General features: G+C 34.5%; 1 protein-coding gene across 1 annotated transcript; it reads left to right on the top strand.

The window, feature by feature from the left end:
* The first annotated feature begins 80 nt into the window (after nt 1-80).
* Nucleotides 81-2,741, top strand: LOC100369374 (uncharacterized). Its single transcript, XM_002735848.2, has one exon. It carries the CDS (start codon nt 81-83, stop codon nt 2,739-2,741), a length of 2,661 nt encoding a protein of 886 aa, XP_002735894.2.
* The last annotated feature ends 12,962 nt before the right edge of the window (nt 2,742-15,703 follow it).

Below are 15,703 nucleotides of genomic sequence, written 5' to 3'. Positions count from 1 at the left end.
GCAGTGCGAAATACCGCGACCAACCGAGTTTAAATGAATGCCTGGAAACCGGACCGTCAATCAATAATGACCTAGTCAAAATGCTGCTTCGATTCCGTACACATAATATCGGACTTTCAAGCGATATCGAAAAAACATTTCTGAATGTGAAACTTGCCAAAAATGATCAAGAATTCACTAAATTCTTCTGGTTGAAGGACCCTTCGGACCCCCACGGAGAGATGGACATATATCGCTTCAAAGTCGTTTTATTCGGTTCCACGAGTTCTCCGTTTATGCTCAATGCAGTAATTAAAACTCATCTAGAATCTCAAGAATGTACTATTTCTAAGGATCTAAAATCAAATATCTACGTGGATAATGTATTAACCGGAGTGAAAAACACCGTTGACGCTACAAAGTACTACGAACGATCTACAGAAATGATGCGCGATGCCGGACTTAATTTAAGATCATGGGCTACAAATGACCCCATGTTGCGTAACCGGTCAGAAATAGACAAAACTGCTGAATCCAAAAGTAATGTCAACATACTTGGATTACGATGGAACACCCATCAAGACACAATACACTATCCTAATACGGACATTGGGCAAACAAATTCTGACAATCTCCATACAAAACGCGAGATTGTGCGTTACACATCACGTTTGTTTGATCCATTGGGATATTTAGCTCCAGTCCACGTGAAAGCGAAATCTTTCATTCAAAAACTATGGAAAGCGGGTCTATTTTGGGACACACCAATTTCCGCCGACCTAACCGAAGAATGGGGAAATATCCGCCAGAATCTTGACAGCGTGAAAGGAACGACCGTGAATCGGATATTTTTCACTGACAGCAATACTGAAACCGACGAGTATGAACTTCATGTGTTCGCGGACGCCAGCAAAACAACAGCCCATGGAGCTGTCGTATATCTAAAGAATGGAAACCATACGTCTATTGTTATAGCGAAATCACGTTTGAATCCTGTTAGACCAATGACATTACCACATTTAGAACTAGTCGCTGCAACGATCGCAACCCGTTTAGCCGATTTTGTGCTAAAGGCATTAACAAATGTCAAAATCAACAAATGCGTACTGTGGTCAGACAGTCAAATCACTATTCACTGGATCAGAAGTCACAAAACACTGCCTGTTTTCGTTGAAAACAGAGTACGCGAAATACGCGCCGGTCCGTTTGACGACATCAAATACTGTCCTACGGCAGAAAACCCAGCTAACTTACTGACTCGCGGAATAACTACCAATGATCTTAATCGTTCTAAACTTTGGTGGGAAGGACCACATTGGCTTAAAGGCGGCAAATGGCCAAAATGTGATCTATTCGACGCGTCAGAAAATGCTGTACTCAAATTAAATATCACAGATGAGTTTGAACCAGTGAAAGACATGAATACAAATTGTCACCGTGATGAACTAGAGAACGTTGATGAACTGAAACCCTGTGACAAGTTGAATACTGAGATCTGCGTAGCTAAACCATGTGGCATCAGCAAAGTTATCGACATTGATCGCTTTCAGTCACTATCAAAACTCCTACGAGTTACCACACTTGTCTCTAGGTTTATATCAAACTTGAAACGTGACAAAACCACACGCGACGTAGGATCTATTACTACCCAAGAACTGTGTCATGCCGAAACTATGTGGATTTATTCCGTTCAAAACCAGAGATACTGCAACGAGAAATCTGCTCTCAAATCACAATCTAATTTCCCGTTAGCGCGACAAATAAAGCTGTATCTAGACGACGAGAATATTATTCGATGCGGAGGACGAATTCATAACGCGCCTGTGGATTATGATGCAAAATTCCCTATTCTGTTGCCAGCGCACCACAAGTTCAGCGAACTAAGCATTACTCAGACGCATGCGCAGACTCTACACTCAGGAGTTGAATCCACAGTTACGTTACTAAGGCAACGGTATTGGATACCGAAATGTCGATCAATCGTGAAGTCTGTCTTAAATAAATGTATAACCTGTAAAAGGCTTGGCGGTAAATCCTATGAAGTACCACTAGCTCCGCCCCTACCTAGCAACAGGGTGACTCAAGCACCGCCCTTTCGTGTAACCGGCTTGGATTACACAGGAGAATTACACATAAAACGGTATGATGGGAGCAAAACAAAGGCGTACATCTGCTTATTTACTTGTGCTTCTACACGTGCGGTCCATCTGGAGGTGGTACCAAACTTGACACCAGCCGCGTTTTTACGGGCCCTCCGCCGATTCGCCGCCAGAAGATCGTATCCGCATATCATAATATCGGACAATCAAAGTACATTCTGTGCCGCTAATAACGAACTCAATAATCTATTCAATGAGAACGAGATTAAATCTTTCCTTGCCGGAAAGGGAATAACATGGAACTTTATTCTCAAACACGCGCCTAACTTTGGTGGGTTTTATGAAAGACTCATTGGGATGACAAAGAACTGTCTTCGTAAAGTGTTGGGACGTGCATTTGTGAATATGGATGAACTGGTAACACTTGTGTGTGAAATAGAGGCAGTACTAAATGATCGTCCCCTTACGCACATTTCCACCGACATAAATGATCCTCAGCCATTGACACCATCACATCTAATTAACGGCAGATTGTTAACACCGTTACCACATACACTCGTTGACAACTCAGACGCAGACTTCGAGATCACCACACCGAGTGAAGCCAATAAACGGGCAAAATATCTAGCCGAATTACACCAAAGATTCCATCGCAGATGTTAACGGAATATATTCTAGCGCTACGAGAATGTCACCAGAGTAACAAAAACAATGTGACAAGCAATAGAATTAAAATCGGAGATATCGTGTTAGTCCACAGTGACACTCAAAAACGGTTACTCTGGCCGCTCGCTAAAGTTGAAAAACTACATGTTGGAAATGATGGACTTGTGAGATCGGCAGACATTCGAACGAAAACGGGAAAAACCAGCCGTCCAATATGTAAACCTTATCCGCTTGAACTCAGTGCTGTTGAAAATACATCTGATGACGGGAATGCCGATAACGAAACTAGTGGAAAACAAGTACCACTCGTTTTACAACGTCCTCAACGCAACGCTGCCACTATTGCAAAGTTGAAGATTCAGGACACCTTTCATAGTGATTTATGTGACAATTAAGATTTTTACTCGATATATAACGTAGAATGCCGTGAACAATTAGCTTAGAATTTTGTTATCGTGATTCGTTAGAAATATTTTCGTTATTTCGTGAACTTTTAGTATGCTGACATACACTTAGTATTGTTTACTAGACTAAGTATATTATTTTATCGTTATCTATCGTTATAATTTACTGATTGTTATTCGTCATCATTTTAATAATTTACACAACGCAATATCAACCCTTCCTGTCGAAATTAATTTGTTTACTTTCGGCCGCCCAGAGAATGTCGGGAACAGACATGATGTCTACGTTACGATTACGTAACAACCCATATACCAAGTTTAATAGCTAGATCAAATACAAAGCTAAACTGTTGCCTGACATCTGGATCATGTTTGACTTTAAAATATGTATATTTAATAGCTTAGTGTCTTTCTGAATAAACCTGTTGTGTGTTAACCATCATACTGTAAGCACCATCTTGTACCAACTATCCCTATACTCGCCCACAGTGTCTGACTATTTTGATAAATAAAACGAGAAATAGAATTTTGTCTTGGACAAAACATCAGTATTATATTTATTAAAAATAATATTCTCACAAATAATGTGTAACTAAACAATCGATACGCTGTCGATATGATTTTTAACACCTTAATCTCTACAACTAGTACTATTTGTAACAATACCTTTGATCTTACATGAGCAATCCAAACTATCGTGATGTTGACAATGTCTTACTATGGGATGTATGTTATATCGCGTTAGGTCAACGGTTCTATCATGATTGACAACTCGGCAAAAGCGTGTTTCAAACACACGTCGTTCAGTGTACGTGTGTTGATGAGTTTGCATCGTACTTGATTCGGTTTAATTTCAGTACTTTCACGCAGGATTACGGGGGTTGACCAGATACACGCAAGTTATATAAAAATGAACTACAGTAGTAAAGATTGAAATAATCAACAATAATAGATCAGACGATGGCAATTTACATCTCACGGCATCCCAACAGAGTTTTCTTGAAGAAGCCCTATTTCGAGGGCGAAACGTTGGAATAAATATCACAGAACTGACCAGGTGTATTGTCGTGACAATCCTTGTGTTATTTGCGTAGTAATGATTAGATATACTAATAAACCTTCAAGGATTTTATTCCTACAAAGAAGGATATTTGTCGGGAGTCGCTATTTCAGGGAATTCATTTCTAATTCGATAGAGTCAAAATTATAATGCAACATTTTTTCATTTTCTGTTGATGCACACCATGTTCATTCGTCGCCAACGAGAAAACATCCCATCGCCGATAAAGATGAAAGTGGATGATATTTTACTCAAACAACTAAAAGACTACGTTTCCAAAGTGTTTATCTGTCTACCAGCACAACACTCTCAATCACAGCTACAGTAATTGTACATTGATTTACAGCGGTATCGAAAATGTAACATCAAGAGACAGAACAGAACTACAACAACAGTAAATGCTTACATGATTTGAATCACCTGCCAGTTGCCATATATGGACAAGTAGTTTATTAATTATTCATGTTGTAACCTTTGAGACTGACACTATGTCTTACATGCTTGGGTGTTTTTTAAAGACTGAATATATAGTGGGCGGAACAGGAAACGTATACCAAATGTTTTGGAGTATAATTTTCAGGATAGAAACGGAGAAAACAGACGGACAGCAGGGATAAGGTCTTATGTATGGGATGGTGGGGGTAAAACAAAATAATACAAAATAATATGTGTGTTCATGAAGTCACTTCAAATTCAAAGTAATACAGCAGAGTTGTAGGCTCCCACTTCAGGCCGCAAACAATTGACAAACCCAGCCCACCGGAGGTCTACTTCGGCAACGTCAGTAGGAGAGCGCACCCCCTTACCGAATTTCTGAATCCGCCAGTGGTAGGTTTAAGCTATATCTGATTGTCTGTACGATTGTTTACGGATCATTATAATGCTTGCTCCTTCGGTCAAAGCTGTACCATCTTGTTGTACCTGCTAAAATATCCGGTTACAGTACACACGTTCAGTTTATAGTTGTTTGCCTTTACGATTGTTTACATTCAAACCAAATTTACAAATGGGCTCATCAGCTGGCAAAGAACTTTCCAGATGTTGGTGTCAATGAAATCCATGACATTGAAGCGTGTTTTTCACGATCGAATTTGAGCACAATTCAATGTCGTTGCTTGCCCGACTTGAAACACATCGCCGTTTGTTTTTAATCAATTTAAACTATTTTTGGTGGTAACTGAGAAAATTCCGTTTCTAACGTTAATTTTCTTACCCGTGTACAATATGGTACTGTCTTTTAAAACATGCAGTGCAAATGACAACGAACTTGACAGAGCTTGGTGTCAATTGAGCACAATTCAATAGCTTTTCAACAAAGTTTCGCTTGCACCGGACTATGTCGCCTTTCGCTTTAAAACTCGAGTTGAAGTGAATTCCCCTGCCGCGGATTGATCACCATGCACCCACGTACTTGCCAAAATGACACTCGTTTCCTAGGTTACCTAGGAAATCCTCAAAACACAGATGAAATAAAAATAAAGTTAAAACAGTGTTTACAACTTTCAAAAACACTTACTAGGTGATAACAGTGATTTTTTCTAACAATAGGGTACTACCCTCTAAGCAAAATTTTTTCCAGTCGTGAACGGAGGCTGCATCAATGTCTGCAATAAAAAAATCTAAACACGACTCGTTTTTAACCAGCAAAATCACGTACGTTAGCAACACTAAAATTCCGCTGAAAGTGGTACATGGTCTCACATATATATATATATATATATATATATATATATATATATATATATATATATATATATATATATATATATATATATATATATATATAAATATATATATATGGTTTACTCTTCGCGGCTTGTATTTAGGAATTATTAAATACTTTCTCAATCGAACCAATAAAAACATTTTCCACTCGTATTGTTTACTCGTGTTGTTGCTACTTCGGCTGTAGCTGGCGCGGAAGAGTATAATTACGTTGTTAAATATATGATGTATATCTAACATTTGTAATATATATGTTATTATTTTCAAAAAACGAGAAACTAATTTCCTTTGACATATAAAGAGATCAAGTTGATGTTTTCTGCTTGTTTGAAAATAAATGATAGAAGAGACTTGAGAGTACATATATGTATTACTATACTCACAAAGTGTATACCATACACATTAATTATAACATTAAATATAATCATTGACATATCGTTAACAAGGTATAAGCGAAAGGCGGTCTCCATTATTATGCAATTGTATATACTGCATCTGTTAACACCGTTAAGCTGGGAGGCGCTGATCATTTATTTAAGTGAATTTAAACGTTGTACATTAATAAATGCCAACAGAAATATCATATAAATAGGCGATGCGCAATTAAAAACCGATTACAGAACACGGTACAAATTACAATGTGTGTGAGAGTTTAGTTGACAGTCGTCTTGAAAGATTGTTTTGATATCACTGAACGACATTGATAACAATACAATACAATATAAATCTTTCTTATTATAACTTGCAATATAATGTTAAACAGAAAGCGTTTAAATTGTGACTGGGTGGTGTATATATATAAAGATCACGACTGGCACTTTTGCAGTTAACTAGTTCGTTCAGTGATCGATAGTCGATTCTAGCATTGAGTGAATTAAGATTATTTCTCCTATGTGGCCGAGGTCTGGTAAAAGTCCGAGTTGAGACGACCCACTTTCACATCTCAGAGATTTTAAAAATGTGGGGATGACATTGCCCCTCGACCAACTAGTAAACACGATTTACAACAATGAACAATGGCGACGAAGCTAATAGTGGTACATCTTTGTTGAAGAGTGTATTACAGTCAATTGCTGAAATCTGTGAGAAGTGTGTGTAAGGTTAACTCTCCACAGTTAGTAAAAATTTGACATTTAACAAAATGCTACGCGATTTTTGTACACGACACTCTATAATATGCAAATTCAATAAATGTATGATTTAAACAATTGAAGATTAAATGTACAACACTGATATATTTATTTTTCATCCTATCAACTGTAATATATGTTTGTTAGTTTCTCATCAAATAATAATAATTTCCTAATATGGTAGGATGAAAATACCCCGTAAAATACCGCAAAATTACGGCACGCTGTAACTTATGGCGTTGCGGTGACAGATGTATAATAACAGGATATAATGTAACAAAACAAAAGTACTAATGATTAATATTTATAGTAGTATCCACTATTTTTTTTTTAAATCCGCATTTGATTAATCCAACTAGTTTTATAAACAGTGTCGCAATATCGACCAAGATTATTTGTAATAGTTAATAATATTTTTAATTATTACATCAAATAGACCCTGCTAACAAAACGTTGTTAATAGTGTACAGTGGAATATTAAAACCTAGTAACACAGAGTGTTAGATATTTCTTCATCAGTTATGATAATGATGGAATATTTGGTAAAATTATTCTCATCTGAATAAAATGTTAATTCATCTATTATGCCAATTCATATTATAATAATCAATCGACTGGTGAATAATTTATTTCAAGTTATATCATGTTATCGGTCATTCTAAGGTTTAATAAATTTGCAGGAAGGAAATCATCAACAGATTTTCTTTGACAAACTGACACGGCATTATAAATATAAATATCTTTTTGTAACACGTTACATGAACACCACCATATTGTAGTATGTAGTAGGCGTTAGGCCACTGACACAGGACATGTTCAGGCTCGTCACAATATTCGGGCCCGAGTAGCGAGGGGAACAATCATAACAACATTAGTTTACAATCACTGTACCCGTCTTTAGCAGTTGCCGTTGGTAGTTCCAACGCTCAGGTGTTACCGATAGTACATATTTACTTTAAACTAAATACGGCGTTTACAAAATTCCGACTTTGCACAAATCATAGCTGTTTATAAATTTACATAAAAACGGACAAGTGTTGATTTACAGTATGAACGAATGGATTGAACTATGATTAATAGTTATTTTGAAATAATCTCTCAACATTAATACAATGAGTATGTCTTAAATTACGCTGGGCTGGTTCAACCGATAAACCCTACAACGTTAACAAAATGTGTGTAATAAATGTATAATCTGTAAACAGTCGACACCGACAAATACATTCAAATAACGAGCATATAGAATACAATATAGTTTCCTATTACTCAGATAAATATCTCTGATTATATCACTGCTGTAATCTCTGATATTAGAGATTTTATGTCTAAGAAAATAATTGAACACTGTCTCTAGGTATTACGATTTCAAATTACAACACTTTTGATGAGACACACTAGACAAGTATTGAAAAATTTGAATATCTGCTTTAATTACACAATAAGATATATACAATCTGATTTTGAGGGCAATGAAGGAGTCTTTTATCAAGGGACTTATTTCGATAAACTTAAGTGTGTAATAGTCATAATCACAGCTTATGGGATCTGTCTGAATCTGATCTTGGCCGGGGAAAATATAAGGAATACTTTGTTAGACAAAATATGCTTCAAACGCGATGTTTTTTTGCGGTCTGTATGTATCATATGTAAAACTTGTAATATTTTCAAAATACAAATACAAAATCTAGTGAACAAACATTTCTTTTTATAGTAAATGGTCTAAACATAGAAATAAATCACGAATTCCAGTTTCAATTGAGCCATTACTTTATAATAACTCCTATTAACTTAAATTGTGCAAATTTCTGTCCCGCTCCTAATTGTGTTACTAGTAATGCGATTTTTTTCATAATTGACAAAATGTTCACAATTTTCCATTCAACTGCAAGTTTCACCAAACCAACCAACAATATTTTAAAATTGGTATGATTTTCCAAAATTCATGTTGATTTAAATATTTTTTGAAGCGATTTTTCCTTACAATATAAAGATCATGAAAACAATAAATATAGATAATTTCATACTAAGCAGTTCATAGTAAAAATATTCGTCTCGTCCGCAAGTCAAGACGAAAAAGTATCCGACAAAGAAGGAATAGATTCGTCTATCCCAGCAAGTGATGAAACACAATTTTAAAGATATCATGGTCCATATTTTGCAAAATGTTTATACATTCAGAACAAAATAATAGTAATAAAATCGCATGAAAAGGGAGTTGTTTTCAATTGATATCATCTACAAACTATTTGTGAAAACTAAGATGATACTAATATTAGTTGTATGCACGCGCCCAAATATCGATTTAAATATTTTAGTGATTTCACGTTTAGAATATGTACGTCTGAATTGTTTTGTGTTGTTTTTGTTTTGTTAGTGTTATACCGTAGTGATTATATGTTATTTTGATCAATTAAATTCATTGATTCGTGATATTAGCAGTTTGGCTCATTGGCAAGCAAGAATTATTATGTAAAATTGCAGCGTTAAATATTGTTGATTTAGTGATAAGACGTTGTCAAACGATTCACTCGTGACATGTAATTATAGGAACGTTATGCAGTCTGCACGGAATTGAAAACAATAATTATATTAATAAATAATTCATTTTTTTTCGTTCCTCGGTGTTGCTTCGAGCTAAAATTGATAACGTTGAACACAGGATCCAGTAACTGTTTGAAAAGAACTGCATTACTACATGTACTACATGTTGGGGGTCACCAGTCTTTTTCTTGAGAAAATGATGGTTGTATTTTAGTGGAAAGTCCCCATTTTGACACTATTATAACACCTTTACCATAGGTTCCTATGGAAGAGATATTATGAAACATCTCAAAATCTAGCCTGGTGACATAGCTAAAAAATCATATATTGTTAATGATGGAGTACTTTTTGTTGTTTTAAATTATTTAAAAAAATCTGGGTTTTGAAAAGGGTAAAAAATGCAATTTTACTTTAACATTGTGTTGTATGGAATTGTTCTAAAAATAGCAATTTTTAGGAAATATTAGGACACGTTTCTCAAAAAGTATGACTGTAACAAACACAATAATGCTATTTCGTTGTACCATGGGACATTAGCTTCATGATTGTACATAATAAACTAATAAATATTGTCATGCGATTTATGACCAATTTTGTCAAAAATTATGACTAGGCATCTACATTAAGCAACATTGGTTTAGTAACGACAAACAATATGGAGTTATGTGTGTTAACACACTTATTTCGTTTAGTCATAAATGTATATACAGTGCCGTGTGAAAAAGTAGAAAATATTCAAAACACTTTCGTTTGAGGTCGTTTGTTTATCATTTTTCATATGTATCTACGTTTTAAATATTCTCAAGGTTCAAAAACAATATTTATTGGATAACTGTGGCGTGTTAATGATTATTTTGTACTAATTTTGACGTTTACAAAATCCCGACTTTGCATAAACGGACAAGCGTGGATTTACAATAAATATTACATGGTGATAGGAATCGATTCAATAGCTGATAAGTTGTGAACGGCAAAAACATATGTGGCAAAATTGTGATAAAAGTGCAGACTGACGGCACTGGCAGGCACTTGCATTTAAAATACTATAAATATAATAAAAATCTATTACAGTCTCTGTGATTATAGCGTTTATATATAAGAAAATTACTCTATAATATTTCATCTATACAAATATTAGTGACACAACGAAATAATTACTTATGTATTCCCCAAAGATATTTAAGACACATTACTATCCTGTTTCATAATTCCAGCTTATCGGATTTCGCACGCCTTCCAAATGTGACCAATTAACTCTCCCCGCACGAGGTATAAGAAGAATGAATATGTCAGACAAAATATGATACAATTTCCTTCAATCACGGCGTAATTTCTCTAAGCTCTTACATATACAAATACAAATGTTATTTCTTTTTATAGTATAAGGACAAACATAAGTACTGTAACGATCACGAATTCTAGTTTCCGTTGAATCATTACTTTATATTGACTTGACAAAATGACTTGACAAATAATTAACATTTCTCTTTATCGAATTTATGATAGTATACAAAGAAATTACAATTGTAGCCTATTCCCCATTCTATCACAAGTAATATTTTTTTCACAATTCAATTGATAAAATAACGGATTCGATTTTGCTATGGATCCCTTTTTATTTCCTGATAGACTGGCATTTTATTATCATCATTCTGTACATTCATCGTTACCTTCCATTAATTAATTAATTAATTAATGTATTCCTTCGTTTAAGGAATGTTGCCCGAGAAAGGAGGGGGTGGTATTTATCTGGAAATGTGGTAGAGGCAGCCAAAATGCAAAAAAAATTAAAAATAATTATCTATAGGTTAATTTGCTATTGTAGGTATAATGGTGAAAAAAAATTAAATACATGTTGTGATTATGAGCTTCTGTCAAAAACATTTTACCAGATCTTTTGACTCACAATTCGAGCATGTCAGTCAAGTTTGGAAGTCGTAGTTCATTCTCTCCTATACATTGACTCACAATTCGAGCATGCGAGTAAAGTTTGGAAGTCCTAGTTCATTCTCTCCTATACATTGGGATGGAATTAATATTTTCCATTTCTGACAATCATATACCGTACTCAACTAACTGCGAAATACTTGTTTATATAAGAAAAACAGGTTAGCTGGTTCAACATTTCCGATAGATTCATTTTTTATATTTTAGTTACCCTTTTTTGAAACACTCTCAATGAAATCCCTTTCACCAACAGACAAGTTTACATGATAGCTGACACCGACATTGCAAATGTTAATGTAAAAAGAAATAATCAGATAAAATTGTAAACATAACATGTAAAAATGTTTTTGTGTATTAATGTATTAGACTGTTGATAATTACAGATAGTAACTCATATTTATGTTTTGCTTGTTTCACAAAACACATAGTTCAATGGTCTTGATATGTACCCTCTCAGTGCCTGTGTAATCACACACGGCTTATTGTTCATTATTTAAAAAATGTCATTCGATATTTTATTCTTCTCCTTAAGCTGGGCTGTATTCCAGTATTATTAAACTAAACTGTACAAATAAATTTGCAATTTTCATACAGTTGTCAATCCCCAGTACCCATGCCAACACTAATTTTGACACTTACACGAGTTGTGTTCCTCTGTACCAGCAGGTTTTAAACTAAAACCAAAAAGTAAATTATTGTTTTGAATGTGTATGAATTATTCTGCACGCTATCACTTACTGTGTTATGTTGTTATACTGGTAATGTAGTAACCTTATATTATAGACAAATACAACGCCCTCAATCATTGTTAATTGAATCCCTTCGTTTTCTATTAACACTTTGCAGTTAGAAGGCGTTATACGAATATGGACATGTATGTTTGTGTATATCGTTCGTTATTCATTCATTCAAACAAAATATGCAATGATGACAGTATTTCGTCTCGAAAATGGTGATACATATACGCTGTTGATATGACATAGTTATGACAATTAAAATAACACCTTAATCACTACAACAGTACTGTTCGTAATAGCACAATTGATCTCACACGAGCAATCAAAACTATCGCGATGTCGGTAATGTCTAACTATGGAATGTATGCTACATTGCGTTAGATCAAGTTTTTATCATTATTGACAACAATGCTTTCGTCATATTGTGCAATCCGCATTCTACAATTCTGGGGAATCCAATCTCATTGAACACCCTAACACTCAATAGAAACTCAATAAACCATTATTCATGTTCTATGTTCATGGTATGATAGCAAGACAAACTCAGACTTAAGTATTAACGACCAATTGTGAAAATCGGTACCCACAGAATTGTTCAGATAAATATAGTTAACACCATACAACAAATTATGACTATTACGACACATTTGACACATCATAAGTTTCAATGGAACTATGTTTGTCAAATTGTATTCTGCCAACTCGCTTCGGATTTCACTGTTTTAATTACTTGGGGTTTCTGTTAAAATATACATTTCCGTATCAGTTAAAGCTATATACGACGATAAACCGGTCTGTTATTATACAACTGGTGACAGTAATGCGTGGATTTTGCTCAGTCGCGACGCATAGCAATTGTTGTCCCATCTTCTGTAAAACTGACCTGTTCCAATGTTGTCATAAATATGTGTTATTTTACAAAAAAAAAGTATTTGTCTTTAAGAGTGATATTTTTAATATCCCATACTATATCCTTGGTGGTAGTTTTTCAATTAAGATTTTTGAATCAATCCATACGTTAAGAGATTCAAATTAAAGTCGTCGTGATTAATGTACAATTGCGTTGTTTCAAAATTACAGTTAAACAAAAAAAAAATATACACACCCTCTGAAACCGTTTATGAAAAAAATAACATTTTAACTGATGCTTCCAGATATCTTTGAATCCAAGTGTTGGGCTTAACTTATATAATGTTATATCAGGTGCTTTAATTCCGCCATATTGAATATCAAACATCAATCTATTGTGTGCTATGTTGACATTACTATTCCAGATAAACTCAAATATTTTGTTTATTAATCTTATCTAAAATACCCAGCGGACTACTTGTCATTCTCATCAAGAAAACAAAACTTAGAGACAAATATACTTTTGGCAACGTGAAACTTGAGTTATTTTCTCTAACGTTTTAGTGTAATATTAATTTTCTTGCCTGTTTTTATCATACAACGGTAACTAATTAATTTTACTGTGTTTTTTCCAAAGCAAAATTGCTTCTGTTTTATTATTATGTTGTCTTGATGCATTATGAAAAGAATGAATAGAATAATCTACGAGTTACTGAATGGAAATATCACTGAGTTTGCGTCAATTCAACAGCAAAAGCAATATGTGTTTACTGCCTATCTGAATTCAATTTGGAAAACAACAAATGGCAACAAGGAGTTTCAAACTCTAATACAGAAAGAGGATAACCATGAAGGTTCCTTCCCTAGTTTAAAATAACCAGTTGTGTACCCATAATACATCACTTAACTTGTCATTGTAATAGGTTTCAACCCTCCTGATGAGAGATGTGCCAAAGTTGAATGCCTGAATACATTGATAAATGTAATCCCTTTCAAGGAAATCAATTGCATACACAATATCTGGTAAGTTTTGTTCATCGGTATATAACATAAATTCATTGATCGTGCACATAGAATCAGAAATATCGTGCCCTTGCACACAGTCAGATGCACTTCAAGCTTACACAGTTTGGTTTTACTTTTACGAATTCGCGTAAATGTCTTAAGCATAATTACTCATAAAACTTGTATATTTTGGTGTTTCTCCTTGAAATATTGCATGTATTGTTGTTTTTTGAAGTAAATCAAATTTAAACAGTTTGATCGAAAGATGTATAATTAGTCCACATTTTGTGTAACCATTAGTCTGGTGTTTCAAATTGCAAATTGTGCATTTGAATTGTAAATCATATTTAACTGAAACTAAAGTAACGTTTGAAAATATATTCGATTAGGTTCAATTATAATCATTTGATGTGACACGAAACATCACCACCACCATCCATCAATTTTGGAATATTCAATATGTCACGGGGAACATCGCCACTTTTCTCAATTCACAGTTGTATCTATTACTCAGTAAGGTTACAGAAGTGTACATACATTCTCCTACAATCTTGTGTTTTGGATGGCACTGATAAGTGTTTCACTAATGGAGTATTTGAATTTGATAGTATAAAAGTATTTCTGGAATAGGGTGATGTCATGACCATTCTAATATGCATTGCATTACGTCACATTTGGTAGTTGTTTAGTTTGGTCAATAGCATTACGATTATCTACGAGTCTCACGTCAGAGGCTCTGGTCAATTTGTTTTTACAAAGTTTCTGTAAAACACCCAATGATTTATTTTGAAACATTTATTTGTTCGTTCGTACAATGTATATAAGTTTCATTTGATGACCATTGCAGACATTAACAGACGATCGCAGTACAGACGATTTATAATATATTATGCGTGTTTTTAATTTAAACAGTGTGTTTGCAATTACAAAAGAGTGTTTAATTGACAATCACGAAAGCCCCCTCCCCCGATCCACAGTGCAGACAAGTATATAGATGTTAAGAATGGTCAGCAGCCATAATGTTATGTATTTTGAATATTACATGACCCGTGAGCTAGATTTCAATCTGGAAATCATCGTGTACATGCGAGTCAGTTCAACAAGTCACAAGACAGTTTTTACATTATTCTTTATTAGTATGTTAAGGTAGCGAGAAGGGAAATTTTCACTTTTTCCTTGATTTTTCAAAAATTTATAAAACGGTTACTTTAAACTTTGATACATCATCGAAGGTTTTCAAAACATCGAAATTGCGAAATAACGTTGCTCAAATTAGTGTTTTAAAACTCTAACTGCAACTACAACTGGATATTTGCATAATGTTTATCTTTGGAACGGTTTAAACGATAACATCTTATCTGTATACTCTGTTGTTGACGATTCTGATATAACGGATGATAAGCTCCCTGTGAGAAACAATGCGTGTTTATCTAACGTACATTGTCAGCATTATTGTCAGTCGATACTTAGTCGGAGAAACATGGTCACACAGTACTCATTTCGCCCAACCTTCCGCTTTTACATCGACCGCTTATCGCTTAATTTCCGAACACGCGGTCAT

Source organism: Saccoglossus kowalevskii, chromosome 12 (genome assembly GCF_978046115.1).
Source record: "Saccoglossus kowalevskii chromosome 12, keSacKowa6.1, whole genome shotgun sequence".
NCBI lineage: Eukaryota > Metazoa > Hemichordata > Enteropneusta > Harrimaniidae > Saccoglossus > Saccoglossus kowalevskii.
Note: the sequence above shows the minus strand (reverse complement) of the source record. Positions and strands in the feature narration are given on the sequence as shown.